Below are 13,689 nucleotides of genomic sequence, written 5' to 3' on the forward strand. Positions count from 1 at the left end.
CTTTGCCATTGCACATTTGATTCACATATCTTTGAAAAAAAAAAAGGTAAATAAACGGGACTGATTCAACCTGATTTCTGTCGCATGTAGCTGCCACAGAAGCACATTTTCTTAATCTTCCTTCAGTAATGCAGTATTATCTGTGGCCTGTCACAAATTCAGCTTCTACACTTTTTTCTTATATTGCCAAACAAACATGATATGTGATAATAGGTTTTCCTTTACTCTGTGAAAAGGAGAAGTTTCAGTGGTGTTGGCCTATTTTAACAGTGCTTTTGCCGGCTTTGTCCTCTGACTGACCCAAAGTTTTCCTCTCTGAGTCTGATATTGGAAATCTGTGCTCGCCACAGGATAGAAACACACTATGGCTTCTACTAAGTTCATTTACACTGAAAGAAATTGAATAACACACAAAAAAGTGGCAAGAATTTGGATCAGCTATTGAGTGTGCTCAAGTACATATTGTACATTTATAGTTAAGATTCATTTCTGTTTTTGTGTTTTGTTTCTGCTTAATGCAGGACATTGGATTAATGGGAGGAAATTGCAACCAGTTGCACTTTTTAACTACAGCATTAATTGTTTCAGTGTATATTGGTAGTTTCCACGAGAATTTGGTCACGTCCACCTTTGTTCCTGAGGAGTGTGTTACTAAATAGATATACAAGTAAACAGTTTCAGTCGTAACAGTTGTAACTATCATAGAAATCCATCACACAATCTCCAATGCAGCAGCCACGGCAGCTTAATCACTCTCACAGTTTAAAATATAGATCTGAATTAGCATTGGCTTATTGCAGCACAATTCTTTCTACCTTAAGATAAGTAAAATGTACATTTTTCGATTAATCCCCCTCAAGCAGAAATATTGTATGCACAGGACAATGTACAATTTCTGTAATGGCTACACATCAATTGTTAGAAGTGGTAGTTTACAGATCCAAGATGTGCTTGTACAGTAGGTGGATGCTGTATTTACTACCCTATTGCTCTAGTGAGACAAAAGGGGATACTTGATTTATTCCATATATATAGTGAGCAGGTCAAATCTCTACACAAATCTCTTAAACCTGAAAGAGATTTTGGTCCTTCTGACTCTTACATATAGAAAATGATCTAAAATGATCCTACAAAAAAAGATTCAGACAACATACAAAGTTATTGTTCTTTAGAAAACAATGAAACAGTTATAACAGTCTGTTGCTATGAATATGCTATGCAAGCTGTTTTTGCCGTGGTCACAGGTTTCAATCGAGCCGAAAGACGTTGGATGCTTCAAGTTCCATACTGGACCTGTGCTTTTAAAAAGGTGGCCCCAGACACTGGGTGGTAAACATTTCAGGCAAACTGCAGGATCCAGCAAGGGAGTGATAGTCTAGTCTATAAAATATATTTCATACATACAAACCGATTTGTCCTAACCTGTTGCACATTCCCATATTGTCTTTGCCTTACAATGATCAATATTCAGTTTTCAAGCTCCATTTTTTTCACCTACTATGCGGCATTCATTTTACTTCATGTACAAGCATGTATTTATTTCATGTACAAGCAAAATGTATTTAACCAATAGTTTTCTTTCTACAGTAATTGTAGTTTAGTAGATTAATTAATGTCTTCAACATAGCACAATACTATTGAATCAATGAGGGCCTCCAAATTTAAATTATTTATTCAATATACAGTAATTTCCTAAGTCACGTTTCTCTTTCTACAAAGACTAACTTTTTTTGCATAATGAAATTCATAATATCACAACAACTTTGCTGGATAGTTTGTTTTTACCTCAAACATTTTATAACTCTGTATTTTACAAATAAACAAACAGAGAAACCCCTAAAAATAACGGTGTAATAAGGTTGGTCTCACGTGTCCCCAGGAGGTAGGTGAATAAAAGCAGACTTTGAAGTCTGGTGGTCGTTCCCAACCTTTTTTACGTTCCTTCTATAGCAGAGTGCCAGTGTGGCGATCGAGACAGAGGCAAGCCGAACTTTCTAGATGTAGGCTTCCTCATTGGCAGGGTTCTGATTCTGGTTTTCTGTCTGCTGGTCTGGGCCATTTTCCTGGGCCTTCACCAGTACCAATGGTTTGATCATCTTCCGCAGACGCTGAGAGGGAGAAACAGAGAGAGAACCAGTAATTCCACACAGCTGAAATCGAAATTACATTGAAACACAATCATATACCCTTAAATGGAGTAAACAGCTATGAATGTTCTGATAAAACCCATAACTTGAAAAAAAAAACAAAAAAAAACAACTGTTCATCAGGAAAGACATTACAGTTTTCCTCATGTGACATAATGTTATATGAATTGATGAATTGATTTTCTACTAAGCCCACAAAGCTAAATCAAAACGTTCATATCATAATGTATCTTCCAAATGGTCTCGACCGTGCTATTGGACCACAGCTCTGCAGCTCAGTCGACATTTCTAAGGAGAGTTTGTGATACTAAAAGTCCGCCTGGGTGCAGAGCACTAATCAGCTGGTTGATTGCTACAATTAGACAATCAGCCATCAGCTGGTACTGCAGGATCTGACACCTGCACATCGCCTCTGACAGCCTCTGTTGCACTGCCTGCAATTATGGCCCATTTATTCTGTCAGTGGTGCCTGAAAAGCTGTATCTGTCACTAAGGGACTCTATGGCTCTAGGTTATTATTCAGCACACTTAAAATGGCTGCAAATCAAACAGCTCTGAATGTAAATGACGTGCCGGAAAAGGTATTATCTGCCATTGATTAGGATCATCAGATCAATGAAATGCAATCCATTCTGCTACAAAGAAATTAATGTCATTTCCTGAGATCTCAGTGGCTCGTCTAGCAATAAGGCATCTAAAACAGAACTAATTAGAAACTCTATATTACTAATCCTTTCATCACTGCTTTACTCTTCATTGCAAATCACCACATCTTTATGTAGGATGCATGTGTGTGTGTTTGCTCATTACAAAACCATTGAACTTGTAGTGCTAACAACGCGCTGCGACAGCGCACAGAAAAAAGGACACATTAGACAAAGCTGAACATTTTCACATCCAGTGTAAAGAGTCATTTGGCTGCTAAATTGTTTCTCAGGTACTCAGGTAGTACTTCTATTGCCTTCCATTATGTAAATGTTAGAAAGGTAAATGAGGATAATTTGCAGTCTGAATCAGTGTGTTCAGATGAATGTAGGTGAGGCCGACTGAAACTGTGAAAATCTACAAAGTGACCTTAACGGTTCAAGCTTCCTTCCATGAGTAAAACTGATCTATAAAATCCCCAGGGCTTGTGTGTCAAATTTATCAGCACCTCCACCTCCTACATACACCACTGCGCATACTCCTGTGTTAGATCGTTCTGCCTTACAGTATGTAATAATATTTATGCCCAAAAAGAACTTGCATATGGAGTAATCCACTTGTAACTCTTAACACTGAGTCTGCCTCACAGCTGACTTCGGATTAAAATTAAAACCAGCTATTTATATGTGTAAAATGCTCTGAAATTGGTACAGCGATGCATATGTTCTGAGAAATCTGTGGAAAACACTACAGAAAACTCTTTATCTTCCAGTAGCTGTAATATTTTCACTCTGTGTATTTAGTGCATATTTAGTTTTAATACGCACATGCAGGTATGTGTATGCTTCAATCTAAGCATTTGATACCCCTGGTCTCTTTCTTTATTCATAAAAAAACTAAATTGTCTGCAGAGTAGATCCACATGATCCTACCTCTTTATATGTGCCATCAAGTGTGAGGAACATGTAGCCCATGTAGCCAGGGATGAGGGTCATGGAGGAGAGGGCCATGAACCAGCCCACCCCCTGACCCCAGGCTGGGAACACGTAGTCACCCATGGTGAGGGGAACCATCTGTACGGCACTAAACAAGAATACTCCCTGTACACAAGACGGATGAGAGAACAGATCTCACTGATCAGCACTGTCATCGTGCTCAAAAACATTTTACACTGCACAACTTTGAAAGTAATAGTTTTCTGATTCAATTCATGTCCAATGTTGGACACAGGATATAGGTGAACATACAGGAATCACTTGTTTTGATACTTAGTTTTAAAAGAATTAAAAAAATGCTATAAGATTTTAATCTTAAATAATTAACCACAGAAACTTTAATTATGAAATGCTAGTGTGGTGGGATATTGAAACAATTTTAGTATAAACAGCTCCCAGTGAATTAAACTGGGTGATTCAAATGTACTTACTAGTTGAAATGAGACTGCTATTGGTTTTGTGTATGGCCAATGAGCAAAGGTGCCTAGATATGGCATGGTTTGACCTGGGAACTCAAAAATCTTAATGCTGTCACATTGGGGGGTTGTTATCGTCTGGTACATTGCTGCTCACAGATAACACTTACAGCCACAACAAGAGGAGTGAAAACAACCCAGCAGGCCTTCCACCACAGACAGGGCCTGTAGCCAACCATTTCCTCAATGTTGTCATAGAATTTGTTCACACCTGGAACCAAGAATAAAACAAAATGTGTAACTTAGTTATCTTATTTCGTATATGACGGTTGACTGGGACAACAATTCTTTATACTTTGCTGTTTTTAGATCAAATCAATTCGTTATGAAGATTAGAGATGTTCAAAAGGACAGAGGTGCAGCTCACCATAAAACCATGAAATCGAGATGCATTCAAAGAAGACGAGGAAGAGCAGGGACATTCCACTAGCTGAGTAGTAATCAAAGAGCTTGAACACATATAGTCCACCCTATAGAAAGAAAAAGGAGGAAAGCCAGAGAAAACAGGATATGACAGACGTAAGACAGAGGGAAAACACTGAAAAGGTTATTATAGCATTGGATTTGCAGGACAGTACAAAACCTTTGAAGTGGAATAATATCAAGGGTGAGAGAACCAGTGTCTGTGGCAGGGCCGTGTTAGCGATGTCTCATTGGTACGGACTAAATTGGTGTTAAGGCTTCCTTGAGGAAGCTTTGTTTCTATGATCATTTGTTGTAGAGGGACAATGATGGCAGCACAGGTAAACTTAAATGCTAAGGCACAATATGAGAAGATATTCATCAAAGAGACTATGAAAAATGTTTTTCTCAGAAAGACTGAAATCTAGATGCAATTGCATAATTGGTTTTGAATGGATTACTCCCGATTAAAATAAGAATAGAATACAGTGTGCATACAGGTAATGCCAGTTTCTATATGGGCTCTAAATGATAAAAGAAAAAACATGATGACAGATTTTGAATGTAAATTTTGTGTTGATTGTGTCAGAAAATGCAACGGGAGCACGGAAACAAATGTGTTTTACTTCCCTGGAAACATGAATGTGCTGAGCAAATTTCATAGTGTTCTGAGATATAATGTTTACAAAGGTGACATTTTTACAAGACTGTGGCTTAATAGGACATCTCAGGGAGTAGAAGGAGCAAGGATGTGTTTAGCAACTTTTGTGTGAATGAGTGAAAGTTGCAGGATAAAACAGAACAGTCAGGAAGGATCACCAAAGGTGTTAGGATTCAACCTGTATGTAGTTTGAAAACACATTTAGGTGTAGGTGTAAACACATTTCATAACAGCCATTAGAGATACCACGTCATCCACCAAATCTTGGTAACATGTGATAATGGGCTAGATAATGTATAGAGTATATAATAGCTTAGCTTAGGCATCTTTAGTAAAAATAGTATATATTTCCTGGCAATCTGGCAAGTACAGATATCTGTATTGGACACACACATTCACGTCTACGAGCATATTACTGCCACCAATTAACCTAACATGCATGTCTTTGGACTGTGAGAAGAAAGGAAGGACACGCAAACTACACAGAAAGTGCTGCCCTGGATTGGACAGACAGATATATGGAAACCCAGTGGACTACATCATCATCCTTTGGCTCACCAGCTTGAGGGAAGATAAGTGAAATGGAATCATTGCTCCAAGTCTGTTTTATGATATTTCATGTTTGCAGACTGAAATGTGAAGCTAAATGAGCTGAACCACTTTGGCCGGATTACCACAGGGAGTGTGCTGACTTGACCTTTAGTGTTGATGCTCTTTGGGTTGTATTGCATACTGTACGTCTATCACTTGGTGAATATAGTGTAATGAACAATTTGCAAAAAAATTAGTAAATCATAAAAATCCTAACTTTAGGACATTCAGTAGATCATTCACAATAGAAATATTTACCTGTGTGATGTTGGACAGTCCAATAATGTAAGAAACAAGGCAGACAACAGCAATGAAGATCTCTCTGCGATTTCGGAGAACACGAGGGAATTCATCAACCAGTGCAGTGATGAAGCCTTCGACAGTGCAGAACTGGAGAGATTGCAGAGTCAAGTTGAGACAGCGTTACATAATACACTGTTGTCAAAATAAAAGCATTGGGTGAGTTGGTAAACTTTAACACTAAATAAATAGCCAAGACAATTGCATAATAGTTGACGTGATTGTCACATTATGATGGTTTCCACTGAGAAGCAATTGAACCTTAACCTCAAACATGACTCTCACTTTAAACTTTCTTTGAAACCTGATTATTGTCTAAAATACATAATTTTGCTGTTATCTTTTTACCTGGCTGTCGATTCCCAGCATCAGCAGCATGGAGAAAAAGAGGATGGCCCAGAGAGGAGAGATGGGAAGCTGGGTGACGGCCTCAGGGTAAGCCAAAAATGCCAGGCCAGGTCCTGATAACAATGGTAAGATGAGTATGTCTCTTTTTTTTAATCATCTCTACAAGCAACTAGTGCAATAGCTGCAATACTGAAATAAATAATAATAATATGATATCTAATTCAGGAAAAGTCAAGCGCTATTTTTCCACAATTTTAAGTATCTCTTGGCTTCGTCTATTGACACTATTGAGTTTGTGATTGCAATTACCTGAGGCTGCCACATCAGCGATGGGTCTCTTTGTTATATTGGCCATGAATCCCACGATGGAGAAAATGACAAAACCAGCAAACATGCTGGTGAAGGAGTTGATGCAGCAGACAATGACAGAATCTCTGTAGGGGAGAGACAAAGCACAAGGCAGCCATTGTCATGCCTGTATCAGTTCCTTATCAACTTGTCACACATTGTCGACGGGTGCCGGTGGTGGGGAGGGATGTTGTAGAGCCATTTGGAATCCTGCAGCAACACAGCAGCTGAATACATTCATACTGACCAGTTCTTTGAAATGGCCAGTAGTTTCAAACCATCCAATGTGTGCAGTTGTTTGGCTGCTGACCAGTGTTTACCTACAATGTGACAGTGACTGAGCCAAACCAAACTCTGTGCCTGTGAGCGTAAAGGGCCCAGAGCCAAAATAATGAAATGACGGATAGAAAGCTGGAGGCTCAGATAGTCCCAAAATAGAAGGTACAGCAGACAATGTGGCCAGCAAACCAAAAATAAACCCAGAAAGACACATCTGCTCAGTTCCCTTGATGAAAGGATGTGTCAGGGCTGATTTTAAAATTAAAAACAATAAAAATTCATGTGGCAAATGAAACTGAAACGTAACATGTTATGAATCACCTACCTGTATACATTGTTATGGAAAGGATTGTAGCTGCCGAGAGCAATCAGAGAGCCTAATCCCAGCCCGTAGGAAAAGAAGATCTGAGTGGCAGCATCCAGCCACACCTGACATACAAAGATCAGAAAAAGCTTTTGTCTCTGAACTCGAGCAAGGTTGATACTGAATACAGATAAATTAGATGTCAAATCATTTTATCTTGCTTAATATGACAAATTTTGTCATTTGGTTTTATTCTCTTGATTAATTAAAAGTCACTAGGTATGTTTACACAAATACATAAAATATACTGCATAATCCATTTAAATGAACCTGCAGAAAGAGAGACGCACCTCAGATTCCTTCAGTTTGTTAAAGTCTGGTGTCACATAGAAGAGAATCCCATCCAATGCACCGGGTAAAGTGACACCACGACAAAACAGGATAAACAACATAAAGTAAGGGTATGTGGCTGAGAAGTACACCACCTGTAGGACACAGCACGATTGTTAGAAAAATATGGTCACAAAATTTTCAAATCATGTAACTATCATGCGCCATTGTACTATGGATCATTGGCCTACAAGACAGCGAGGCTGTGAAAGAAATGAGAAGTTGTTCAGCTCATCAGGAACAGTGACCTACTAGTCAGCCATTCCCCAGAGGCAAAATGACCCCAGAACGGTTGGGTTCACTCTCGCTGCTCTGAAAGCGTTGAGAAGTTGGTATTACTGTTATTCAACTCCCACTTTAATAGAAAACTAAAACAGATTAAAATTGGATAAAGGGTCAAATGAAGTTATGTAGTCAGAAATCCTTTTATTTGAACAACAACACAACATGTCAGTGCTCATCCTGTGACTGGTGAATCTAATCTAATTTTGCTGAAGGTGAAACAAAAATTATGCAAATTAAATTGACAGCAGATTTTGTTTGGTAGATTACTTACTTTGCCAGTCCAGCTGACCCCTTTCCAGATACAGAAATAGACAAGCACCCATGCAATAGCTAGGGTGATAGCCAGCGGGATTCTGACCTCTCCAGGCTTCTCCAGACCGTCGGTCAGCTGGTGCATGTTACGTCTGCAGGAAACGAGTAAGGTGGTGTTACTATAGCACATTAACTTTAATCACATATATGCAGCACACAGGGGTGCATGCATAAAAACTGTGCGCATGCATGTCTCTAGATATTCACGAAGACTTTCCATAGCTTTCTTTTCTCCCCTGTAAAGCTTTTTAAGGCCCCACACTGACAGGATACCTTGCTTGCATGCACACATTTTTTAGTGTCAGGCCATTTATTGTATGTGCACTTTTCTATTCTATTGATTTCCTGAGATAGATAGATATTTAAAGGAGTTGATGACCCTTTGCATGATTAGATGCATATGACCATATCAGACTCAGATCTCTGATCTGACCTTTCATTATGCACACTAGTGTTTAGCAAAACTGTTCACAAAAGAGCCGAGATCTAAATAGACTCCTTTGTAAAGCTTACTCCCAGAACTCCTGCACAGCGCTGGTCAGGTTTCTGGTGTCGGGGATGCTGTAGTTGGTATAGCAGCGATCTGTGTTCCAGGAATTGCCACAACTCTGCCATGGCAGATTCTGAAAATTAAAGGGAAAAAAATCACACAGACAGCTCTTTTCATTTAGACCACTCTCCCACCATCGGATCTCATTGTCTTTGGCTGTCAAGCAGCCAAGACCATGATACTGATTTGGGACATTGAGATTTCATGCCTTTCTCAGAGGCATGAATGCCTCATCGGCAAATGCATTTATCAATACCTTGAGTAAGACACTAATTATGTGGGAAAGGAAGTAATAAATGTCATACTCTCTTAAAGGCTGTGTGCCTTTTTATAAGAGATGTTGGCAAACAGAACCTGCCACACTGTACTAAAAGCATTACCACGTAAAAATACAACCTGGGAAAATTCAAATTCTACTCAAGCCCTGTTGTGCCTATAGGGAACAGTTTTAGTTTTTGAGGAGACAGCAAAAAGAAGAATAGCAAATACTCACAGTAGTGAAAGAATTGTACAGATAGTAAAGAGCCCAGGAAATGATTACAATGTAATAGATATTGAGCCAGAAGGACAGAACAGCAGCAGCCAAACCCACACCTGAAACAATGGGAGAGTACGGGCATGATGGTATATTATGGTGACATTTATAATAATGCATGACACATTTTTAAAAGTTTTCGTTGTGATTGAGGAATAAACTATAGTGCTACGTCATTGTAGATCAAATGCGCAAAAATAAAATGTGGTAATTCAACCTGGTCCTCAATAAGAATCCAATTAGCATAAGGCACATAAATTAAAGCCTGACGTATAAAGCAGTTTCTTTACCTTTGAACATGGGTGCCAGTTTCCACACTCCAAGCCCTCCAATTGAAGTGTACTGACCGAGAGCCGTCTCCAGAAAGAACAGGGGCATGCCAGCAAATATGAGGGTCAAAAAGTAGGGAATCAAGAAGGCCCCTGAATGAGAGGTGAGAGGTAAAGGTGTATAAGTGAAGATAAACCATAAACCAGAAAAGATATTTGGTAAAAGGGGTATTTGGTGTCACACGGTGGCCACTGTGACAGGCTCTCGCCAGTGCGCAATTACGCACTTGTGATTTATCCTAAATATAAACCTCCGGGATGAAACTGGTAGCTTTTCATGTCGAGAAGTTTGCATTCCTTTTGTTGTGTGCGTAAATGGAAACGTGCCAAGAATTCCTTATTACCTCCTCCGTTTTTTCCACATAAATAAGGAAATCTCCAGACATTTCCGAGTCCGATTGCGTATCCGACACAAGACAGGAGGAAGTCAAATTTCCCAGCCCAATTTTCCCTCTCGGGTAGCTCCTTTTTCGTCTTCTGCACTTTCACCACCAAGGTTTTGGGTTTGTCGTTTGGCGTGGCGGTGGGCGCGTCGTTCACCGTCTCCGTTAAGACGTGTCCGTCCGAGGCTTTGGTCCCGTTGGTAGCCATGGTCAACTGTGCGTGTCGGTTAGTCCTGACCAGTGGAGAGCTGGGGGGGTTCAGTACGGGTCCGGACAAACAGCAGCTTTTCCGTCCCGTCCACACAGCTCCCAGAAAACGGCCAAGTAGAAACGAAAGGCTGCCCAGCGACCCTGGAAACAGATAAATAAATATGTAGACCGTTACAATTTTACTTAAAGAAATACACTCAGAAAAAAAAGGATCATATTATTTGTTCCCCCTAAACCCCTCATATTAAATTATGTCTGAGGTCAACATCATAACATTAGGGCTCTCATTTGTGTAATTATCATTAACATTATACATGTTTAATTTTTTCAGCTAATTGAAAGTCGCATCACATTTTCTTAGCAGCGGAACAATGTGTTGTTTTCTGGAAGAACAAAATAATAAGTTTTTAAGATTCGGTATGTGACACAATTGCTTATTTAGCTTAACATTGCGTTGGCCCGTGCTAAACAGGTTTTATTTTACTGATTAAAAAAATATGTAATTTCCCACTTTTATTATAAACACGTCCATTAAAATTGTATCCAGTGGTCTAAAGAAAAGAAAGCTGCCCCTCGATTAGTAAACCTACGGGATGAAGAAAAGACTTCTTGTGCAGTAAGAAGTACTTGTAGGTGCCAGGAGTAAATAGATGGTAGCAGAAATTTAGAGCCTCCTCTCGTCCTTGATTCATTATGCTCTAAATTCAATGGCCCACTTCCCACTGCTCCGGTACAAGGGGTGGGCAATTAAACACATTTAGGAGTCGGACGCACGGATCAGGTCTAATGAATCACATGGAGAGGCTAATAACTCACTGAAGTTTACTGCCCGAGCATTTTCTTCTAATGTCTATTGGATTGACTTATGATTGCAATGAAGTATTCCGTCCTTATGTAACAAGGCCCCGTTTTTTAAAAGTACGTTATATATTGGTACTTTTTTATTTCACATTTATTTTCTCCCCATCGTATTCCGTGCAGAATTGTGAGGTGGGAAACGAGGCAACACGCTTACACTCCGAGCTGCACAGTAAGTATTTCACAGTGCCTGCGTAAGACACGTTTATGACAAATCTGTTGATAAAATTCCAGACTAATGTGACATTTAATTTCAAAGAGGCAGACTGACAAATTCACTCAATAATGAATTCCGTGCCCATTTTTCTAACACGGATCACAAGATCGCATTTGCAACATTTAAAACGCGGCTGCAGGACTGAAGGAGCAAATGAGCAAATGATGTGAATACTTACAAGAGAATCTCTTTCCGTGCCAGACTGTTTCCCCGATGGGAAAATCCGAATTTCTTTCGGGGGAAAAAAGTTACTTTCTCGTACTTTTACAGAATAAAACCAGGTGCAAAGTTCGCATCCGACGGCAGCGAGCAAATGTATGATCCTGAGCGAGAAGGACGGTGGACAGAAACGTCTTTGAGCGCGAGGTGCTGTCCTTATAGGAGTGGTGCTGAAAGAGAGGAGGGGAGAGACGACGGGGAAACAAGCTGCCGCCGTCTGAGCTGCAGCGCGCTGGGACGTAACATTCAGCGCAGATTCCTCACTCTCATCTACACAGCGTCAATGTCACCTCAAAGTCGACCATCCCCAACTCCAACATTTCCACCACTGAGATGGCAGCGGGTTTGAGAGAGGAGCATCCTCTTGTCTCAAGGTTTTATATCCTTACTCCTGCATCTTTTTTTACATCAGCAACTTCTCTCTCTCCCTCTCTCTCTCACTCCCTGACGAGCTCAAGGGCCCAGTGAGGCCTAGTGTGCATTTCGTTGGGTTACTTAACATGTTAATACCATCTCTTTTTGCCTTTGTTATGAGTTACGTGTCTTTCTGAGAGTGACGAGATCCCATCGAGTTGTCATAAATAAAACTTAGACATACTTGTAGCGCCAGATTTGGGGTTATTTATGCACGAAACCATAAAGCAACAGCCACACTAGAAGATGTCAGCGGCTGCTGTAGCTCCTGGCAAAACGTGATAAGAAGGTCCCAGCCAATCAAGGGAGTCAGGATGTGTGAGATAAATTGAAAACAGGGCTTATAATCTTCTTAGCCTGCTGTCATCCAAAATGAAACACCCTCGTGAAACATCCAAAATGAGCAGTCTTAATGCAGGCGTTAACTCCCAAATCGAAAAAAATTTTTTAGGGTCTCACTGGGAGATTAGGTTCTGGATTGGTTTAACAGTTAAAGTTTGAGTCATGGAAATGTGTAATGATTAAACCAATTTTAAATGATTAAAAAAAAATCTTCAACTGTCTTTGGGACTGGCATGTATGTAACATGTATGTAAAAACGGTGGTGGCATGCTTCATGTTGCTATGCCATAAAGCTGTCGGGTGAAAGCTTATTTAGACTTTTTAATATTTTGGTGCCAAAGCAGGTTCATTTTAAGATCAGGTGATTTCATATGAAGTGTCATGGCTAATTTCATTGTTGTGCATGCATTGGACAAAAACATCTTACAAATGCTTCCCCCACTTCCATTTTCCCTCATTCATTTCATCTCTCTTTTTCCTCCCCTACCTTCCCCACTTTTTTCACGACTTGCTTCCTCTTCTACACTCAACCCACTGTGCTCATCCTCCCAAATCTTTCTCCTCCATCTTTGTCTTTTTGTCCGCCATGCTGTAGGCTGCGCAATGCTGATACAGTGCTATTGAAAAGCCACACCACCGAGAGGGAAAGAATGAATGCCCAGATGGTGAACCAATGAGGGGTGAGCTAACCTTCTAATGATATGAAACGAAATGTTGCATTTCTGATCCCAGCTGGCTGGCTGGCCTGCAGGCTGTGGGAGCTCAGATGTGCAAAAAGCCTCCTGTAGGCCTGTAGCTCTCACAAGAGGGGAATTCAAAATGCCACATTTGTGAGGGCTGGTGGTGCTGTGCTTGTGGCCCTGGCCCCACCTGATGATAAGTCTGTGTGCAGTGGAGCTTGTAATTAAAGAAGGAGGTGGTAGTGATAGAGAGTAGTGTACAGGCGAACACACAAGTAGACAGCTGGCCCCCGTCAGTGTTAGTGCCCAGGCACAGGGGACAAAAGTGATGCTCTGAAACTGTGGAATAGATTATGGCTCTTGTGGGAAAGGCAAAATGGTGATGCAGATGATGATGTTATGTTGATGGAGGTATTTTGTAATACAGGCATTTTTACACAACCTTTTTAGAAACGAACACAGATGTACA

At 40.2% G+C, this 13,689-nt stretch overlaps 1 protein-coding gene across 2 annotated transcripts in view; it reads right to left on the reverse strand.

Annotated features, from left to right (window-relative positions):
* The window catches only part of slc6a1b (solute carrier family 6 member 1b), a 12,237-nt gene extending 90 nt beyond the window's left edge, over nt 1-12,147 (reverse strand). The window contains exons 1-15 of one of the 2 annotated variants that reach the window (XM_067504261.1): nt 11,744-12,147; nt 10,242-10,631; nt 9,859-9,990; nt 9,527-9,627; nt 8,997-9,106; nt 8,443-8,575; nt 7,847-7,981; nt 7,518-7,621; nt 6,875-6,999; nt 6,566-6,678; nt 6,176-6,307; nt 4,631-4,733; nt 4,374-4,474; nt 3,725-3,892; nt 1-2,108 (exon numbers count right to left, since the gene is read on the reverse strand). The exon at nt 1-2,108 is cut by the window's left edge and continues 90 nt beyond it. In XM_067504261.1, coding sequence (XP_067360362.1) covers nt 1,995-2,108; nt 3,725-3,892; nt 4,374-4,474; nt 4,631-4,733; nt 6,176-6,307; nt 6,566-6,678; nt 6,875-6,999; nt 7,518-7,621; nt 7,847-7,981; nt 8,443-8,575; nt 8,997-9,106; nt 9,527-9,627; nt 9,859-9,990; nt 10,242-10,488 — 1,818 coding nt within the window. In that variant the 5' untranslated portion in view covers nt 10,489-10,631; nt 11,744-12,147 and the 3' untranslated portion in view covers nt 1-1,994. Of the gene's footprint in view, nt 2,109-3,724; nt 3,893-4,373; nt 4,475-4,630; nt 4,734-6,175; nt 6,308-6,565; nt 6,679-6,874; nt 7,000-7,517; nt 7,622-7,846; nt 7,982-8,442; nt 8,576-8,996; nt 9,107-9,526; nt 9,628-9,858; nt 9,991-10,241; nt 10,632-11,080; nt 11,208-11,743 lie in introns of those variants that run through there. The other variant, XM_067504262.1, reaches the window with a different exon arrangement.
* Between the last annotated feature and the right edge of the window lie 1,542 nt (nt 12,148-13,689).

This window comes from Channa argus, chromosome 5 (assembly GCF_033026475.1).
Source record: "Channa argus isolate prfri chromosome 5, Channa argus male v1.0, whole genome shotgun sequence".
In the NCBI taxonomy this organism is placed as follows: Eukaryota; Metazoa; Chordata; class Actinopteri; order Anabantiformes; family Channidae; genus Channa; species Channa argus.